At 36.7% G+C, this 19,908-nt stretch overlaps 5 protein-coding genes across 9 annotated transcripts in view; 1 reads left to right on the top strand and 4 right to left on the bottom strand.

The window, feature by feature from the left end:
- The window catches only part of kif15 (kinesin family member 15), a 27,333-nt gene extending 13,497 nt beyond the window's left edge, over positions 1 to 13,836 (top strand). For all 4 annotated transcript variants that reach the window (XM_068217411.2, XM_073942286.1, XM_073942285.1 and 1 more), the window contains 16 exons: positions 1,572 to 1,737; positions 2,696 to 2,846; positions 3,316 to 3,401; positions 4,646 to 4,724; positions 4,827 to 4,913; positions 7,158 to 7,262; positions 7,334 to 7,456; positions 7,532 to 7,678; positions 8,728 to 8,820; positions 9,458 to 9,622; positions 10,192 to 10,292; positions 10,375 to 10,438; positions 11,353 to 11,390; positions 12,382 to 12,514; positions 12,948 to 13,079; positions 13,558 to 13,836. In XM_068217411.2, coding sequence (XP_068073512.1) covers positions 1,572 to 1,737; positions 2,696 to 2,846; positions 3,316 to 3,401; positions 4,646 to 4,724; positions 4,827 to 4,913; positions 7,158 to 7,262; positions 7,334 to 7,456; positions 7,532 to 7,678; positions 8,728 to 8,820; positions 9,458 to 9,622; positions 10,192 to 10,292; positions 10,375 to 10,438; positions 11,353 to 11,390; positions 12,382 to 12,514; positions 12,948 to 13,079; positions 13,558 to 13,632 — 1,745 coding nt within the window. In that variant the 3' untranslated portion in view covers positions 13,633 to 13,836. The remainder of the gene's footprint in view (positions 1 to 1,571; positions 1,738 to 2,695; positions 2,847 to 3,315; positions 3,402 to 4,645; positions 4,725 to 4,826; positions 4,914 to 7,157; positions 7,263 to 7,333; positions 7,457 to 7,531; positions 7,679 to 8,727; positions 8,821 to 9,457; positions 9,623 to 10,191; positions 10,293 to 10,374; positions 10,439 to 11,352; positions 11,391 to 12,381; positions 12,515 to 12,947; positions 13,080 to 13,557) is intronic.
- Positions 12,280 to 14,714, bottom strand: LOC137489379 (histone H2B 1/2-like). 2 transcript variants are annotated; one of them, XM_068217572.2, is made up of 2 exons: positions 14,348 to 14,714; positions 12,280 to 13,120 (listed from the first exon to the last, which is right to left on the bottom strand). In XM_068217572.2, the coding sequence occupies exons 1-2, from the start codon at positions 14,682 to 14,684 to the stop codon at positions 13,071 to 13,073; spliced, it is 387 nt and encodes a 128-aa protein (XP_068073673.1). In that variant the 5' UTR covers positions 14,685 to 14,714; the 3' UTR covers positions 12,280 to 13,070. The 2 variants fall into 2 exon arrangements, with proteins under 2 accessions (XP_068073673.1, XP_068073674.1); XM_068217573.2 differs by lacking the exon at positions 12,280 to 13,120 and having other exon boundaries at positions 13,750 to 14,714.
- A 584-nt stretch (positions 14,715 to 15,298) lies between these two features.
- zgc:165555 lies at positions 15,299 to 16,241 on the bottom strand. The gene has a single exon (NM_001098761.2). It carries the CDS (start codon positions 16,198 to 16,200, stop codon positions 15,889 to 15,891), a length of 312 nt encoding a protein of 103 aa, NP_001092231.1. The 5' UTR covers positions 16,201 to 16,241; the 3' UTR covers positions 15,299 to 15,888.
- Positions 16,242 to 16,849: 608 nt separating this feature from the next.
- On the bottom strand, positions 16,850 to 17,391 carry si:dkey-108k21.15. Its single transcript, NM_001423816.1, has one exon. It carries the CDS (start codon positions 17,358 to 17,360, stop codon positions 16,974 to 16,976), a length of 387 nt encoding a protein of 128 aa, NP_001410745.1. The 5' UTR covers positions 17,361 to 17,391; the 3' UTR covers positions 16,850 to 16,973.
- Positions 17,392 to 18,343: 952 nt separating this feature from the next.
- On the bottom strand, positions 18,344 to 19,649 carry h3c13a (H3 clustered histone 13 a). Its single transcript, NM_001025171.2, has one exon. It carries the CDS (start codon positions 19,602 to 19,604, stop codon positions 19,194 to 19,196), a length of 411 nt encoding a protein of 136 aa, NP_001020342.2. The 5' UTR covers positions 19,605 to 19,649; the 3' UTR covers positions 18,344 to 19,193.
- Between the last annotated feature and the right edge of the window lie 259 nt (positions 19,650 to 19,908).

The following is a 19,908-nucleotide window of genomic DNA, read 5'->3' as shown; positions in this document are numbered from 1 at the left end:
AGCACATGTACAGCATTTACTAATCATAGTTCAACATTTAATAATTAAAATCAAAATTCATGCTTGCTAACATTCGCTAATGCACCATGAGTTAACATGAACAACTGTATTTTAATTAATTTCCATAAACAATTACTGTAATAAATGTATTGTAAATGCATTAACTAACATTGTCTAATACAACCTTGTTGTAAAGTGTTACCATTGTTTTTTGACCCCTGTCATTCAGAACACAGACATTCTGGATTTGAATAACAATTAAAGGTGCACAAATCAGACTTTGCCAAACCATGTTCATTATATGAAAGCACCAAAACAAACATGTCTGACTGCAAGTTTATTGTGGGACTCACTTTTACACTGGTCAAAGTATTTATTTATTTATTTATTTATTTATTTATTTATTTATTTAATTAATTCAGTGGTGCAAACTTTCAGCGAAATTTGACACCTTTATCTTGAAATAGGTTATTCACTTGAATTGTGTTGATCCACAAAAATCACTTTTAAGGTGGTCTTATCGAAAAGGTTGCGATGTACTGCAGAGAAAATAAGTATTAAACATGTTTTTTGTTTTTTTTTTCCTGGGAATGATGTTTCTAAAGGAGCTGTTGACATAGATTTTTTTAACCAGATTTTTGTAAAAAACCAAACAATACAAACATAAAAATCAAACAAAACAAAAGTAAAAATCAGTTATACGTCATAACATTATATGTTATAACAATGGACACAAGGAGAAAGTGCTGAACTACTGAAATATATTAAATACTTTATAAATAAAAACATAATGGTGATGGCAGCTTAAAAACACCTCTCATATGCAGAATAAAGTCAAAACAGTGTCAAAATCTTGCTGTTTTTGTGGTTCTCGTCTATCAAATCTGAGCTTTAGTTTAAAGTCAGGTGATTGGCTGGGCCATTCTACAGCTTGATTGTCATTCTTTGAAAGCCTTTGAGAGTTTCCTTGTCTGTGCCTCGGATCATTGTCTTGCTGAAATGTCCACCCTGCTTTCATCTTCATCCTCCTGCTAATGTAGATGTTGGACTGAAGCAGCTGATATTTACACTGACAAAGGGCAGAGGGTTGCTGAAGAACTGCTGAGAGATTTCAGCTGCTGTCTGGGCTTTCTACACCAACTAAACCTCCCTTTCTTTATGTGTTCAACACTTTTCCTTGCGTCATTTAATATTACTCATAACTTCATTTGTAAACTAATTAGATTTGCATATAAGGATTTAATTGGTTTACAACATGCAAGGAAATTTTCAGGTCGATGGCATCTTTAGAAATATGTTTTTTGAGAAAAATGGTGACATATTTAGACATTTCTTCATCTAAAAAGCAAATGCATGACAGTGCTCTGTATGTATGTGTGACATGCTTATTAATCAGTAGAGTGAGCGCAGCTTCATTCCCCTAATCAGCGTTGTCAATGAATTTGCTCCTCTAAATATTGCTTTTGTGCACCTTTAAATCACTGACTAATTGCCTCTCCCAATTAGGCTTTTGTCAGTATCTCTTTTTGGGCTTCAGAAGTGTAGAGAACTCTCCATCTGTGTCTCCGCAGTGCTGCAGGTGGAGGTTCGAGATCTGCGTGTTGTCCTGCAGTCGTCTGATAAAGAGCTGGAGGCAACGAGAACAGAATTACAGCAGCAGAAGGAAGAGCACGAGCGGGAGACCGCAGATCTGTCTAAGAGTCTGATCAGCACGCAACTGCAGCTCGACACCGTCAAGTACAAACACAATCACTATCCACATACAATCACACATTGCATCACACAACAACACTCAAGATCTTAGACGCATCAATTAGTGCTTTGAAAAAAATAGTACCATAGTATTGAAGCAGAGGAATTACTTTGTGAATTAATCTAATTTATTTGTTAATAGACCCCCCCCCCAAAAAAAGTTGATTATGATTCAGAAGGTTATAGTTTGATTATGAAATGATTCCAAATTCCACTTGATTTATGCAATTCTTAAATTTATAACGGTTGCTATATTAAAAACTGCTCTAGTTTTTGCTATGTAAAACAAGCGATAAACATGCAAATAAACTGTGGGCCAATTTAAAGTGACAACAAATGAAATACAAAATCTATTTAGCGGAAGCATTCAAGTAATGAATAGAAATTAGAAATAATTAAACGATAATCAATGCATAGTCTTCATTTAAATCATATAAACGGGTTTCCAGATTTGTGGCATATTACTTTGGGTCCATATTCATTAAAATGAAAATCTGATGCAAGTATTTTACCTCTCAAGCCTATTTTTACATATAACATTTGGATAAAATAAGCGGTGGTGTTTTGTTTCACTTTTTCAGTAAGCAGAGAGAATGTGTGTCTGATTTCAGCAGGAAACAGCTCTCTTCTGATTCATTTAAAGATTTATTTTACATTGCATTTATGATGATTACATGTTATCATACATTGTAGAGGGTCAATCAAACTCTCATGGGAATTAGATGATCGAACCTAATGGGAAGGCAACCTAAAAATAATTGTTCCAAACTTTTAGCTGCAATTGTTTTGTTTAAAATATATATATAACTTACCCATTGTGAAAGCGATCTAAAATGGGCCGTTTAGGTCAGAGGTATTATAACTGGGTTGTTACAAGTTGCTTATTTTCTGTGTATGATTTTTATTTATTTAATTTAAATGACGTTCAGTTTGCCCGTGTCAGGTTGGAGTGGGAGCAGGTGCTGGAAAAGCAGCGTGTTCTTCAGGACACGTACGACACGCTGCAGGCTGAGTTTCAGTTCGAGCTGGATCAGCACACACAGCAGATGGAGCTCAAGAGCAGAGAGTGTTCACAACTTCAAACCAACATCAACGTCAGTATTCATTCACACACACATGCTGGTATTGGTGGCTTGCAGACTTTCTATGGGAGTCATTTATACAGTAAAACTGCTTATTATGTGGCCTTACACCTCCACCCCTGGCCCTGAATCCAACAGGAAACCTCTTTGGCAAGTTTTAAATGTGAAAAGACCTTGTTAAGTATAATTAGGCGTTTTTTTAATTTTTTAATTACATGGACACAAGGCATGTGCTCTTAAACCACCTTAATAGAGTGGAAATGGATCATACCCTTGTAAGTATATTAATTTCTGTCCTTGTAAACCACTGAAACCAACACACACACTTTTGTTCTAAAGAGGTTTTCAGATACTGTGCTCACTTGTAACAGAGCTTTACTAGTGGTTAGATATGATTTTAAGGTCTGGTTTCAATGTTTAACGTCATTACGTGATCGATTTAGATGTTTTGAAAGCATTAAAGATTTGGTTTTGCTTGCAGGAGTTGCTACATACTCTTCAGGAGGAAAAGGAACAGAACATGAGTGTGAAATCTCAGCTGACAGCGCACAGAGAGAGTGTGTCCAAGTGAGTGTGAGAAACACAAATATCACATTAGAGATGCTTCATAACCAGGGCCAGACGGAATCTGCGGAAGTTTTTTGCTATTTCTGCTGAGAATTTTGGTAGAGATCTGCAGCTATCTGCGGAATTATTTTGGGAGTATTATAACTAAAACCTTAATATGTGAAATGAAAAGTGATACCTTTTTAACTTTTTTGATGTTTAAATTGCAAAACCAATTAGATGCTTTTTATTTGGTAAACAAAGCAAGTCTCTCAAATAATATATCTACTAAAAGACACAAAATATGACTGTACAAACTGCATTGTGCATAAATCAGACGAACATTTTCATATTAGTCAATAATATTACTGTAATTAATTAAAAAAACTGAATAAATATAGGTTTACACACATTTACTTAAGTAAATAAACAGAATTAATGATGGGCTAATAATCTCCAGAAATCTGCGGACTTCTGCGCGTGTAGATTCCGTGTGGGTCTATTAATAACTAAGTATGGGTAGATAAGAAACTTGTTTTTTATTTGCTGGGTCGCTGGTTCGATCCTCGGCTCAGTTGGCGTTTCTGTGTGGAGTTTTGCATGTTCTCCCTGCGTTCGCGTGGGTTTCCTCCGGGTACTCCGGTTTCCCCCACAGACCAAAGACATGCGGTACAGGTGAATTGGGTAGGCTAAATAGTCTGTAGTGTATGAGTGTGTTTGTGTGGATGTTTCCCAGAGATGGGTTGCGGCTGGAAGGGCATCCGCTGCATAAAAACTTGCTAGATAAGTTGGCGGTTCATTCCGCTGTGGCGAGCCCAGATTAATAAAGGGACTAAGCCGACAAGAAAATGAATGAATGAGTGTAATTTGGATTTTATGAACTTTATAAAATTAATTTCTGTCTTTCAAGGCTGAACTTTCACCATAATGACTCCAGTAGTTATTGATGATTGGTAATTGTTCAGAAACAACAACTCAGTTTCTCTGAATTCGCAGTATTTGTTGCAAGCATCGGTTTGAGTAAAACGTTTATGTTTGTTTTGTTCTGTTAACATTTCTTTCAAATTTAAAATACTTTTTTTTTTCTTTTTCAGAAAGTGATGAGTAGTTTTAATGTTTAAATGTATTATTTTACCTAATGTTGATTTTAACTTTAAACTCAAAACGTTGATATTGTTTTGTGTGAAAATGAATATAAAAATCTTAAAAATATATGTATATCAGTCATTTAGGTGCTGAGTTTTGATGTCATGTATGTATTTCAGAGAACTCGTTCAGTCTGTCGAAGAGAACGCTTCCCTGAAGAAGCACATCACTGACCTGACAAACAAAAATCAACAGCTGGTATGTGTGTCTCTGATTGCAGTCTTGTACTTCTCTGATTTTGCATAACATTTAACATGTTTTTCAGTTGTAATGTGCATCTTTGCTTTTGTGTGTTTTCAGTGTGATGAGATCAGTTCTTTACAGCAGAGCATGTCTTCATCCAATGGGACCATCAACAGCCTCAAGCAGAAGATCGAACAGGACAAAGTGAGAATGCATGACACTTTAGAAATGACACTAAAAGGTTGAATAAGCAGTTAGAAAATTAAATGATGTTCTATATGGTTATGATTGCAGGTTAGGATACCATTTGATTCATCATTCATCATTAGTAATAAACATTTTTTTAATGTTACAATCCCCAAAATTGCAATGGTCATTCTTTAAGATGAGCGGATCAGAGCATAGTTTTGTGCTATTAATATTACAGTCATGAAAAAATTATGTTGTGTATGTATGTATGTGTGTGTAATTATGTATAATATCATTATGTATTATTATATACTACACATATTATATATTATTATTTTATGCATGCAATTTTAATAGGAAATTTACTATTTATTCAGCTTTTTCTCTTCATTCTTTCATTAAGCCTATTCACACTAGATTATTACTGGGCTGCTTAATGACTTCTGGTCATTTGTATTAATTGTGGAGTTTGTGATCTTAATCCTGTGCATATGGCACATAAGTAACTATAAACTGCAAGCATGTCTATTTTATTTCCAAAAGGGGGACTTTAAAGACCCATTACATGATTTGTTCACAGTAAAAATGACTGGAACTGAATAAACACTACATAAATGATTTTAATATAAATGTTTTGAAATGCACTGACTTTTAGCTTTCACTCAAATAATATCAAAATAAATATAATCAATACATTCTAAAAGCAATACATGTCACAAAAACCGGCTTTTCACTGCCACAGTACATTTAAAAGGACATCTTATACTAGGGCTGCACGATATTGAAACAAAACGTACGCTGCGATATTTTGATTTTCTATAATTTATTTTGCAATATTGCACGATATACCTTAATTTTAGATTGTTTGGGATGATATAATAAATTAAATTACAGTAAAGGAGTCTAGTACACATCTACAAAAAAAAAAAAAAAAAATTGTGCTGTATGTTTGTTTGTTCTGTGTAAATAATTAAATACAATTCATCTTTGTTAAAGCTACAAACGTAATAATTCCTTACACTTTAAGCCCAAACACTTTAACCTCGCTTAAAATGCCTTAAAACACAAGCAATTGATAAACATTCACTTTATTATGGTTAAACTGAAATAACTCTAAAATTCTCAAGTCTTCTGAACTGTTCTACCTGGTCAACTATAATCCTGACTCCACATTGCATGTCCTGCAATGTAGCTATTGCATATTCACACACTGCGATATCGATGCTATTGTCTTATTGTAACGAGGAGACTGACACGGAGGGATCCATTATGCAGTATTTATTGCTCAAGTTCTCATTCACACACACAATATGCACTAACGTGCAGACACACAACAACAACAGTCTATGATGACAAGAGACTGGCGATGGATAGACACAGGGAGTATTACCAGGCATAGATCGAGGGCAGGCTGCTAGTATCAGAGTCTGTGAACCAGGCGTGGGTCGTGGGCAGATAGCAAACACCAGAGTCCGTATAACAGGCGTGGTTCGTGGGCAGGCAGCGAGTATCAGAGTCCGTATACAAAGCGATGGTCGTGTCAGAAGGCGAAGCAGAGTCAAGAAACAGGCTGGAGTAATACACAGGGACTCAGACAGGAATAACGCTCAGAAATGCTGGCCGGGGCTAAACAAGACTTCGCCCTGAATGAGCGTTTGGAGCTGGCTTATGAAGGGTACGTGGGTCATTAACGGGATTCTGTTCAGGTGTGCATGATCAGAGTGAAAGGATGATGTAATGCTTAGAAGTCCGGAGATGGTGGCCTCTGCTGGCCAGCGAGGGGAATGACTGGGACCGAGTCGGTGACACTTATACCTTAAAAGGTGTACATTGATACCAGTATTTACGTTTAAAGTCACTACTATGGACATTTTAGTGGTAAATACAGAGCAAAGATATTTTTAGGGGTACTGTCCCAGTGACAGACTGTTATACACATAAAGATCTAATTTTTTTTTTGAACATTTTGATTCTGAGAGCATAAAATGCAGTGTGCGTTATTAAAAATGTTCATTTCTTCTCTTTGTAATCATAGAAAAATACATAATTAAGACTAAAACTAGTGCATAACTGAACCCCCTTTCCTGCAAAATACTGCATACTTTTCAAAAAACAGCATATGAATGTTATTTTGCTTGCTTGCTATTGAATACTTCATATAAGACACTAGCATCATAAGCACATAAAATAAATAACTCATGTTTCTGTAGTTTTTTTTTTTCTCTCATGTATGTCACATCTTCATCTGTGTGAATGCAGGCTGTGCTGCTGGAGTTAATGCAGGAGGCCAGAGATCTCCGAAATGACGTGGCCGAGAGAGACCAGACTGTGTGTTCGCTGCGAGCGGAGATCGCCGACATCACCGTGAGTTTCTCTGTTCACTTTCTACACATTCAGAAAGTATATCTTGACATTTTAAATGGTTTTCTGTGCAGGGAAAGTACAGCGCAGTGTGTGCTGAGAAGGAGCAGATGAAGGAGAGCATCACACGAATGAAAAGTGAACTGCAGGAGCTGCGAGAGGCTTCAGACAGACGTCTCGCTTCTGACCGTGTCGAGGTTTGTGTATTTCTGGGATTGTGTGTGTTTTTAAGATTTTTGTCAAAAGCCTTAACTGAATGATGTGTTTTGCAGCTGGAGCTGCTCCAGGAGGATCTGTCTTACGCCACAGATGAGATGGAGAGACTCGGTAAAGTGGTGGAGGAACAGACAGCCTTGCTAGAGGCTTCAAAGAGCCAGAACACAGAGAAGGAGAACAATATAAACACACTTAAAGAACAGGTACTGCTCATGTCTCCTTCACAATTTAAGGTCTCAAAGGGACAGTTCACGTCTTGACCAAACCTGTCTGAGTCTCTTTAATCAGTTACACACAAAAGAAAATATTCTGAAGAATGCAGAAAAACAAATAATAAACCGTCCTTGACTTCCATAGTATCTTTTGGTCCACTATTGATGTCAATGGTCGCTGGTTTTCAACATGTTCAACAGAAGAAAGAAATCTAAAAGTTTAGAACAACTTTAGTGAACAAATGGTGAGAAAATGCTCATTTTTGGATGAACTATCCATTTTAAGAAGGTCTTTCATCTTATTAAGAAGTCTTAAATTACGTTATGGCCTTAAATTAGGGATCTATGATCTTCACAATACAGATTGCATGGTATTTACAGTTTAATTTGGGGTCATTCCACAGAGTTGTATATCTTACAAATTCTGTTCAAGGTCTTTTTAAATAGATCTTTATCATGCCATGTAACTGAAACGAAGAGATTGTGGTACAATTAGTAGGACACATTCACCAAACCCACACTAAAGCAATCACGCCATCACCAAATGAGATTTTGATAAGGGTCTTTCTGTTCGTTTTGGAAGAAGACAGGTCGGTGAGATGCTCGGGGTAAGCAGACTTTTTTTATTGTTAGGCTTTAAACAAGTAAAAACTACTTTAACATGACAGCTCTGTAGCCTTTTCCGTGCCACTTTAAATAGCATAATGGACTGCGTGTGCGTTTACGCTTTCATATGTATGAACTAAACACACTCGCTGCGCTGCTCTTGCAACATGCCATCAGATCTTTCGCTTTGACGTCTCTCCTGTACAATCACTGCAAGGACATAGGTGTTAGTCATTTGCCAATTGACCTACTTGCAAGCCGCTGTTATCCCATTTCATTTTCTGTTGACCAGCATTTGACCCTGTCTCCCTCACTACGAAGATTATAACAGATATATAACATGGAAAGGTCGGATTGTACAGTGTTAAGCTACAATTTTATGGCACAAACAGTTAATGTCTGTGCATGAAACATAAGCTTTGTTCGTTTCGCAGGTTCAGCAGCTCAATGAGCAGATAAGCCTTCTGAGAGTGAAAGAATCTGCCAATCAACTTCCAGAGGCGGCAACACCTCAAGGAAAATTACAGGTGCTTGGTAACTGGATTCTTGTAACTGGGATGCCACGGGTCATGGGATTTTTGGAATATAATGGTATTTTAAGAGAACTATTCCAGATGTTAAAAGTCAGGGAATTATTAATATTAATACTACATGATTAATATAAACAAATATTTTTAAGTCGGTTCAGCAATAGCATTTAAAAAAAAACAAAAAAAACACCTTGTTACAATTGTAGCTATTGATACAATGAACGTAGACTATAACTAGACTAATAGACCTTGGCTGTATATGCTTTGCAAATATGTCATGATGCATCTGAAATGGGTCACACACCTAAGGTGAATCGCAGCTCTGTATCGATGACCACTCACAGGATGAGCACTTTATATATGATATAATACAGTGTACAAGGGTATTTAATATAAAAAAATGCAGATGCTGAATATAAACAATGTCCTGCCTTATAAAAGTTTGTTTGACAAGCACAGAATTATCACATGCTAAAAGGACCCACCAGCCACCTGTTTTATTTATTTATTATAGGTCATGGAAATTCAGCTTGTTAGTTAGGGCAAGTCAGGGAATTTGACTTCTGGCTTATAGTGGGAAGCTCTTTGTAAGAAACTTTAATATATAAATTTTATTCCATTGTGGGTGTTTTAGACGCCACAGACCCCGTGCGGCTTTGGTTCGAGTCTGTCTCAGGTGCTGGAGTGTCAGGAGCGAGAGCTGGAAAGTCGACGCTCTTCGATGATTACCATGGAGGTTCTGCTGAAGGAGCTTAATGCTGAACGAACAGCCAAGAACCAAGAGATCGACAGATTAAAGGTTACACATTCTCACACACACACACACTGGCTGTAGTAAATGGTCAGACTGATTGAATATGAGCTTTTCCCAATAAATAGATTGTAAGTGCACACAGTACACAATTATTTTAGAAAACAAAATACTTTAATTCTAGTTCCTTTCATTTTGAATTCATTCCTACTGTCATGCAGAGGATATTCCTGAATATCCGTCCTTAATTTGTATACAGTACTGAATTATTAATTAAGTATCGCTGTAATTCATCTCAATGTCATTTAAAATAGAAATGTTTTCATTTAAAGCAAACAATTAAGCAAATAATAGAAAAATGTTATGTTTTCAGGCTTCATGTTCATTTTTAAACAACACAATACAAATGTTTTAACTTCAGAAGAGGTAAAAATATCTATATTTAGTGGAATAACACATCTAGTAAATCAAATGGTCTCTTAACTTTGGTCTTTTACATAGCTAATATGAAAGCCACCAGTGTAGCTAATGTGTTTCTCATATTTGCATAGAGCCCTTTTTAGTATTGTTTTCAGGAGGTTTGTTTGTATATTTCAACTTTACTTGTTTGCCTGTAGGCCCAGCTGAATGAAAAAGAGATCGTGCGAATGGAGATTCAAACACTGTTGGACAAATTTTACACCGTCCAAAATCAGCAGCAGAAAAGCAACGCACAAAAGTAAGAATAATTCACTCACACGCTTACGTATTCATATATGTCTTTAGTTTATGCAATAATACCTTTGCTTCTTCTTTTATAGAGACGTGAACGAGGCCATACAAGTTTCTGTTTTGAGGGAACTACAAGAAGAGAAGAAATTGAAGGTATGATATTAAAAATCTTGAATTAGATCAAGATGATCTCAATTTTGTGGTTTAAATAGTGTGTTATTTTATTCAGAGATACAAAAGGTTAACTATTTATAGGAAATCATAAGGAATAACTGATCTTATGTAATAACTAAATGCTACCAAGTCAGTTTTACCATTTATCATATTTATCCTGTGTATAAAGCATACATATATTTCTATAGTTATCAGGTTTCCATCCATTCATTTTGGAAGATTTCATTATAAATGCTTTGTAAAAACACCAGGATGCTTATAAAATGTGGCTGATACTTGATATTTTTGTTTGGCCTCTGCAATACATAGAATGTAAATTATGAATATTGAAATTATTTGTGTGATTAAATTTTTTCATACTACTTATATACTTATATCCACAATATGTTCACTTTAACCCAAGTAATTATCTAATATAGATCTTTCATGGCACTTGTAATATAAGTGTGTAAAAGATTTGTTGTGCTTGTGTGTTTCTAGTAAATTTTGTTATTGGAATAACAGTATTTTTTTGCTTATGTGATGGCGTGATGTGTTGTTATCTGCTATTATGTAAAGTTATTCAACTGTTTAACCACACAGCGCTCTTGACCAGACAACTGTTAATGTTTTCAGACTTGATCGCACAGACTACTTTTTTCATAATTTCTATGATTTTTTTTTATTGATGCTGAGCAACAGAAATGTTACAAAGTTTAGATGTCCAACATTATTTTAAAGAGCTAATTGATAGATTTGCTCCTCAGTTTTTTTAGCACACTTTATAAATTCTAATGATACTTGATCATAATTTTAACATGAGTAAAAGGCAAACTACAAATGAAAGATGCCATTTGAACCCAGTATTTAAACACGACTTTCTAGATTTTTTCTTTTTTCTTTTATCTTTTCAGAACTCCCTGATGGCACAGTTGGCGGAGTCTCAGGCAGCGTAAGTGAGCTGAAACATCAAGCTCCTTTTAAGACACATGAAGATATACGAAGCTTGAGTATCACACAAGAAAAGGAGCACTTTTATGCACTATTCTAATGTTTTTTATTACCACAGTTAAAAAAAAAAACAATTAATACAGAGAAATAGTGATTAAAATATTTAAATAGGGCAAATACTATTAGACAGTGATACTCATGGATCAAAACATGTATGGAGATGTGGATCAGTTGTGACGAGACGAACAGAAAGTTTAACCAATGTGTCCATTTTCTCTCCTCGCTGCCCTACAATGAAATATTTTGTCCAATTAGATTTGAGCTTTTGGTAATGTATCTTGTGATGCTGCAGTTTCACAGAACAGTAAGACTATTAAAGTGTTTGTAAAACCCGTGTAGATGAAGAAAAAGAGCTCAGGAATAGAATAATTATTGAGTGTTATCAACCTAGTAAAGTTTGTTTCTGGTACCAAACTTCTTTTTGTGATTGGATAGAGTGCAAGAAATTACATTGCTACAAATTATATTCATACATCAGAATACATTCAACATCAGGATGAGTTTCTTAGTGGGTGAGTATAAGAAAATGCATTATTGTGATCAGCGCCATGCAGGCATGAATTTACCAATCAGTTTCATCTTCAGTTTGAAAGTCACACATTTTACTGAATCACCATGTTTTGTGTGAGAATCTGCGTGAAACGGTTTTAAGTTACCTTTTTAGCTGTTTAATTTTCTTTTGCAAGATGTGTATGTGTGTGTGTGTGTGTGTGCGTATATATATATATATATATATATATATATATATATATATATATATATATATATATATATATAGATATATATATATAGATACAGGTTTGACTAAACGATGACAAAGTTAACATTTTGGGGTGAACTATCCCTTTAATGACTCAAAAATAACAAATGAGACCTTTATTCATAATAATTATAATGGACCTGACTAACAGCCTCCCCTCTGTTTGTAACAGGCTTCAGCGTAATGAAGTCACTCTTGTACAGTCTCAGACGTGTGTGCAGGAACTGACCACTGAACTCAGGAACCGTTGCCTCGAGCTTCGAGAGCTGCGCCAGAAAGACCAAGAACAGGAAAAACTACAGCAGGTCAGCGAGATACACAATTTAACTTGAAGAGGGCGGGATCAAGCTGTCAATCACATGAAATCCACCAATAGCAAACCATGAAATGCGGTTGGTGGATTTTCAATCAATTCCCCATGAACAAATTAGTCAAAAAAAGCCTTGCAAGTTCCATTTAATGCCATAAACAGACCTTTTTTTTAAATATCAGATTTTTTTTTGCCAATTTTCCTCAAATTACTAGTATATTGTGCTGTTTATTCCATTTCAGCAGTCATTTCACTAATTTGATGGCAGTTTACCAGTATCACTTTGTGAAAGAGACTAAGGAGATTTCTTTGAATAGAAAATGTTGACCTGGTCACAAAGCAACAATCTTAATGCCACACAACACCAAAGGATTTGAAGTCGCATGTTTCTTTTTTAGAAAAATGTTAACCCTAGCTGTGTCCTGCAGGAAATCGAGGTTTTGAGAAAGCAAGTAGATCATCTGACAGAGGAAAATGGGAAACTGCTGGGCCATCAGAACCCCAAGCAGAAGATCGAATACTTGGTCAAACTGAAAAAGGAAATCACCAAACTACAGGAGGTCAGTGTGAACCGATGGCTTCTTGTGTCTTAAACCAGAGCCTGTAGAAAGCAGAAGAATGTATACATTTAAATGGGGAAGACTGGGGATTTAGTCAGAACCATTGAACCACACTCAGTTTTGCACAAAAAAATGCATTTAAAAGCAAAATTATGGCAGATATATTGGTACATTCACTGCTAATGGGGGTGTAAATGGATGTTTATGCTAATTTAATGAACATTCAGTTTGTTTTCAGTTCATCTCAACCTGTATAAGTTAATTTGCACTCATGATGGGAAAGTACTGCCAGCTAATGATTTCATAAATGGACAAAAGTGGAAAATTGTGTACATGTACAAATAAATTGCTTTATTTTTGGGACCTGAAAACATATTTTGTGTGTGTGTGTGCACAGACATGCAGATTCTTTAGTCTCATCACCAACATTTGTTTTAGTACATCTTCGTAGTTTAAAACCAAGAAATGTGTGTTTTAGGAGAACGGCAAACTCCGGCAGTGTCTTCACATGGAAGAAAGTCCTCCAACAGGCCTACAACACACTCACCCTTGACATGCTGGAAATATAAAGTAATGAATATTACACTTTTAAAATTCTTTGTGATGTTTGTCTCGTCTGTATTTTTTTTCTCACCAAATATGTTTTGATTTTTATGATTGTTTTTTCCCCTTTTTGTCCTAAATGGTAGCTTTGTACGTTGTTCAAAGTTTAATTATTTTTCTATGATAACTATTAAAGCAACCCTTCAAAAGAAAACATTGCGTTTTTGTATATATGGTACATTTTGGAGAGGTTTCGTGCACGGCGGTGACCTAAAATGACAAAGCTGAAGTCAAACAAAGGACTTTTGAGATGGCAGACTCATACCAGGTTTTTAAATCGTTTACTAGGTTTAACTTATTAAAATTGTAAGTCAAAACAAAGGGTTCCTTCTGTTGTGATGGAAGTTAAAATGATCGGTCTTAAAATTTAGCTGACGAAAAATCCATTCCAGACAATTAAGCATTTCAGTAAACGGTTAAGTGACGTACTACTTAGTTAAATATTAAAAACGCGGAGTAATACGCATCATTTACTAGCACAAGTAAGCAAGTCTGCTGGTATGGTACTTGACTTCGGGTCAGAGTATATATTACGGAGCTACGGTGTCGATAGATTTCAGCCCTTTTTGCGTAAACATGGGTGGCTCTTAAAAGAGCCTTTGGGTTAGCTGAAGATGAATCAGCGCTTTACTTGGAGCTGGTGTACTTGGTGACGGCCTTTGTACCTTCGGACACGGCGTGTTTGGCCAGCTCTCCGGGCAGGAGCAGACGCACGGCGGTCTGGATCTCTCTGGAAGTGATGGTGGAGCGCTTGTTGTAGTGAGCGAGACGAGACGCCTCACCGGCGATGCGCTCGAAGATGTCGTTGACGAACGAGTTCATGATGCCCATCGCCTTCGAGGAGATCCCGGTGTCAGGATGAACCTGCTTCAATACTTTGTACACGTAGATAGCATAGCTCTCCTTCCTGGTCCTTCTGCGTTTCTTGCCGCTTTTGCCGGCGGTCTTGGTGACGGCTTTCTTGGAGCCCTTCTTGGGTGCGGTCTTCGCTGGTTCAGGCATGATACTTCGAGGTGATCAGAACAACTCTGTGCTCCTCAATGACGCAAACTGGGTATTTATTCGGACCTTATGCAAATTTTAGAAGGAAAACTCAGCCCTGTCTGATTTGTGTATTGGCGCAGTGAATGTATGACGCTGTTTTCATCAGCCAGTAAGCAGACCGGTTTAGCCAATGGTGTGCTTCGATACTTTAGTCTCCACCCACGTAAATCTTCCGCATTGATATCGTTGTTTATTGTTTAACTTTCCCGCTCGAATTTGTACTCTGGGTTAACATTCTTTGGACAATCTACATTTATTGGGAAAAATAGAGTCAGTAAAGATGTTTCTAGCAAGCGCAACATTACTAAAATGTATTATAGTTTTATTATTAATTTTAGTTTTTTTTAAGGGTTTGTTGGGTTCGTTTTATTTATAAACTAAAACATTAAAATTTAAGACGTTTACATTGTATAACAGAAAAAGAAAAGGAACAATAAGGGTAGACCTATGCATTAATTGCAATACAACTGTTAAACCACTTCTTTCACACCAAAGTCATAAGCCCTTAAATTGCAGGTTTTTAAAGTGGTGTTTCCAAAAACAGAATGTAGAACAATGAACCAAGCATAAAATTGATTTCTTATCACATTTCTATTTTTATATTCATTTTTTTTTTCAATAAAGTCTGTCAAAAATGACACAAATCCTGCTGATACTGCATTTACTACACTAAGTGTACGTGGAGATAAATAATGAGGGTTATTAACTTACTGATGTGTTTTTATCAACTTTGCGGCCATAAAATTTAATTTTTACCTGATAATATAAAATTAATCACTTATATTTATCAGTTTGTTTGAATGATATAATCCAATATGTAAAAGTCAACGCGGCTTAACTGCAGTTCAAAGAGAATATATACCTCCTACTTTAATGTGAAATTACACACCAAATATTCAAACGGGTTACAATTTTCCCCGCTCAGTTATCCATTCTACACGCTTTGAGATTAAAAGAAAATATATTAGTTATAAGTTTTATTAAGCATTCAACAAGATAAATTCTTAAGATTTATCAAGGCAAACGTTCAATTACTTGACCTCAGCTCATTTATGTGCAATGTTGTAAAACTCACAATACTTTTCTCACAAAACGTACTCTTTCTATGATGATATGGGTGGCTCTTAAAAGAGCCGTTGATTTAGTGTTGTAAAGAAAATATTTAACCTCCAAAGCCGTACAGAGTGCGACCCTGTCTTTTCAGAGCGTACACAACATCCATGGCGGTCACGGTCTTTCTCTTGGCGTGTTCGGTGTATGTAACAGCATCACGAATCACATTCTCCAGGAACACCTTGAGAACACCGCGAGTCTCCTCATAGATCAGACCGGAGATACGCTTGACTCCACCACGGCGAGCGAGACGACGGATTGCGGGTTTGGTGATTCCCTGGATGTTATCACGCAAAACCTTGCGGTGACGCTTGGCGCCTCCTTTTCCAAGTCCCTTACCGCCTTTGCCTCTTCCAGACATGATTAAGAATTGCAACTTCGGCTGTTTGAAATCAAACTCCTACCAGACTGAGCCTGAGCGCGGGCTTTACAGTTGCTCAGCGGACCTAGTTGAAACATGCAAAGGCGGAGTCATGCAACGTCACAAAATGCAAGTCATTGTTGGCAGGACCTTTACTATTGTTTTAACCCGTTCAGTAATATACATTATTTGCTTTCATATGATTTTTGAATGTGTTTGTACAGTCCATCGAGCGTAAATCTTGAGTTCCGTTACAAACCGCTGACCAAGTCCAGTATTTCTCAAATATTCGTGCGAAAAAAAGTGTACACTGGTTAGCTGGTCGACCAGGGTGCTTTTTCAGTAGGGGTTACTTTAACCATGAAAACTACGTTTTTGATTAAATACACAACTGAGTCCTAAACATTATACTTTACTCATTTACAGCAGTTTTGGCTTGCCCAGTGAGATGTTATTAATTTTCAGATAACATGTTTTTAGTAAAAATAAGGGTTAGTTTATAGAAATAAAGGGTCTTGTCGAGGAACTCATTTGCTTATAAAAGTAATTTGTTATCTTAAACATCCTACTGTTATAGGATCATTATTATTTTGCAAGGATGTTTTTATTTAAAGAGCAAAAAAAAAACTAATTAAAAATATATCTAGAAACATCCTATTTACGATATTTTATTGAAAGAATATAATTAACAAACGGTGTTAATTGAATTGCTCTTTACAGATTAAGTGGGTGGCTCTTAAAAGAGCCTTTGGTTGACTAAAAACCTAAGCGATTTATTTGCCTTTAGCGGCCTTCTCGGTTTTCTTGGGCAGCAGCACGGCCTGGATGTTGGGCAGCACACCGCCCTGAGCGATGGTCACACCGCCCAGGAGTTTGTTCAGCTCCTCGTCGTTGCGCACCGCCAGCTGCAGGTGACGGGGGATGATACGGGTCTTCTTGTTGTCCCGAGCGGCATTTCCAGCCAACTCCAGGATCTCAGCGGTCAGATACTCGAGCACTGCGGCTAAGTACACTGGAGCACCGGCACCAACGCGCTGAGCATAGTTACCCTTACGGAGAAGCCTGTGAACACGGCCAACGGGAAACTGAAGCCCTGCTCTGGATGAGCGAGATTTTGCCTTTGCCCTGGCTTTTCCGCCGGTTTTGCCTCTTCCACTCATGGTGCAATTCTCTCCGAACTTATCAGAATATGTGCTTAAAGCGTTTCACCATTGTTTATATAGGAAGATGCTCGCCGCCTATTGGTCAGAATATTTTTCCGTTGCAAACCAATCACCAGGCGTCCCTCCAAATTTCAAACCTCTCTCACTTCTGGTATTATTTTCTGTTGACAAACCAAGATGTATAATGATTTGAGTCACTTTATGAAATGGTAGCCATTTTCAAATTTATCTTTATAAGTGTAAGCATAATTTTTTTTTAAAGATTTTAATCTACCAAAAAAAAAAGAACACTCTTCTCAGGCACAAAATCTTTTGGCAAGAAAGCCTATCTTGTACAACCCCATTACAGACATGTTTGATATTTAGTTATAAAACAAGAAATAGAATTTAAAATTAAAATGTTTTTTATAACAAAATGTCCTCATTTTTGCAAACAACGACTGTATTTTAATCTTTTTTAATCTGTATTTCATTGTTCACACAAAAAAAACTCGCTTAAAAAATTCAACTCACATTTTTTTTTTTATTAAGTTTAAGTTCCATAAATCTTTAATAAAATGACCCTGTGACAAGGTGGTTTTTGATGTGAGAGGGTTGTTCACTGTGACAGGCTGGTGTGTACAAAGTTCTTCTATATAAACTGCTGATTTTAAGCTTTCTTTTTTAAGTGGAGAGTTTTTTAAATATTCAAATACTTTTTTAACTGTGATTAGTGCAGTTTAAACAAATATGTATTTTTCTTATTTTGGGGTAATGAAGGTAGACTGGGGGTAAGATGGACCACCACAATGTTTTGCACAGAAAGACCAAATGGGATGCTGTTTATGGCATTCATATATATAATGTTTTTATTATTATTATTTCTTTTTGTGCTATAACAAAAGAAAACTCTGTGTTATACACACACACACTCACACACAAACTATTGCTAATCGATGACGGGACAGCTTTATATTTTGGCACATTTAAACAAAACTATGTTATTGATCAGTTACATTTATTACCAAATCTCCAAAACCTTAAGCTATTTCTCATTTTTTGACAATAGCATGAAACACTTTTTTTTAAAAAATATTTCACACAATTCTCTACCTAAAACACAACAATCTAAAAGGAAGTGACTTGCTTTTTTTCCAAACACAACCAATCGAAATGCTACTCTTATTCACCAGATCTCACACACACACACTTTTCAAATGTGGAAACACTAATTGTTTAATAACTGATTATCACTAACCAATCATGGCTTTACTTAGGCCTGTAAATAGGTCAAAGGTCAGGTTCATTCCGCTGTGGCAACCCCTGATTAATCTAGTTCTGGCATTTGGTACTGACTTGTCTGATAAATATTATATTCCATCCTGTAGAAAATATTAATTTAAAGAGACCTTTGAGGAGTGTAGCCATTTCTGCTGAGCACTGTACATTCAATCATTTATAATTCAAACTGTGCTATACATGATGGAAACCATTCTTCAATTGTGTTCCAAAAACACAGTGAGTGAAGGATGGTCAGAGAGAGTGTGAAGGTAGCAAAGACTAAGTGTGTGATATATTAAACAAGCATAAGTTAACAAAAGAAATTACCAAATATGTCCTATATCATAGGTTGAATGTAACAATATACATCTCATTCAAACGGTCAATGTCCCATGTTGTCTCGTTAACCTAGTATACATGTTCAATCAACAATTTGCTGCTTTAATTATAAAATAAAGTATATTTGGAAGCATTTCATTCAATACTCAAAATACCGGAAATAGTCTTGTTAATGTATAATTGAGGTGGCTCTGAAAAGAGCCTTTGGGTTTTAATGCGTAAAAAGTAAGTTTAAGCGCGCTCTCCACGGATGCGGCGAGCCAGCTGGATGTCTTTGGGCATGATGGTGACCCTCTTGGCGTGGATGGCGCACAGGTTGGTGTCTTCGAACAGACCGACCAGATAAGCCTCGCTGGCCTCCTGCAGGGCCATGACAGCGGAGCTCTGGAAGCGCAGATCGGTCTTGAAATCCTGAGCAATTTCTCGGACCAAACGCTGGAAGGGCAGTTTGCGGATCAGCAGCTCAGTGGACTTCTGATAACGACGGATCTCGCGCAGAGCCACGGTGCCGGGCCTGTAACGGTGAGGTTTCTTGACGCCGCCGGTGGCAGGAGCGCTCTTACGGGCAGCTTTAGTGGCGAGCTGCTTCCTTGGAGCTTTGCCTCCGGTGGATTTACGGGCGGTTTGCTTAGTTCTTGCCATTGTCGGTAAGCAGATAAGTTACTCTCAGAAACTGAAGAGAAATGTGCTCGTACAAGCAGAGACAGCCTTTTAATCTCTCCCGCTGCAGCGGAGAGCGCCTCTGGAAGCGTGTCATTGGCTGTTGCTATTACGCCACAGTGTGACGTGGGCGTTCTGTCCAATGGCTCTACATTTCTTTTATCAAACAAACGAGTGACTACTGGCTGGTTTTCCCGCTCAAACAACATCAAGGATAAGTTCTTTTTGCATGCAGGAATGACGACATCACCATATACCTTCATTCTCTTGTAGATTTATTCATGAG

Source organism: Danio rerio, chromosome 25 (assembly GCF_049306965.1).
Source record: "Danio rerio strain Tuebingen ecotype United States chromosome 25, GRCz12tu, whole genome shotgun sequence".
Lineage (NCBI taxonomy): Eukaryota > Metazoa > Chordata > Actinopteri > Cypriniformes > Danionidae > Danio > Danio rerio.
Note: the sequence above shows the minus strand (reverse complement) of the source record. Positions and strands in the feature narration are given on the sequence as shown.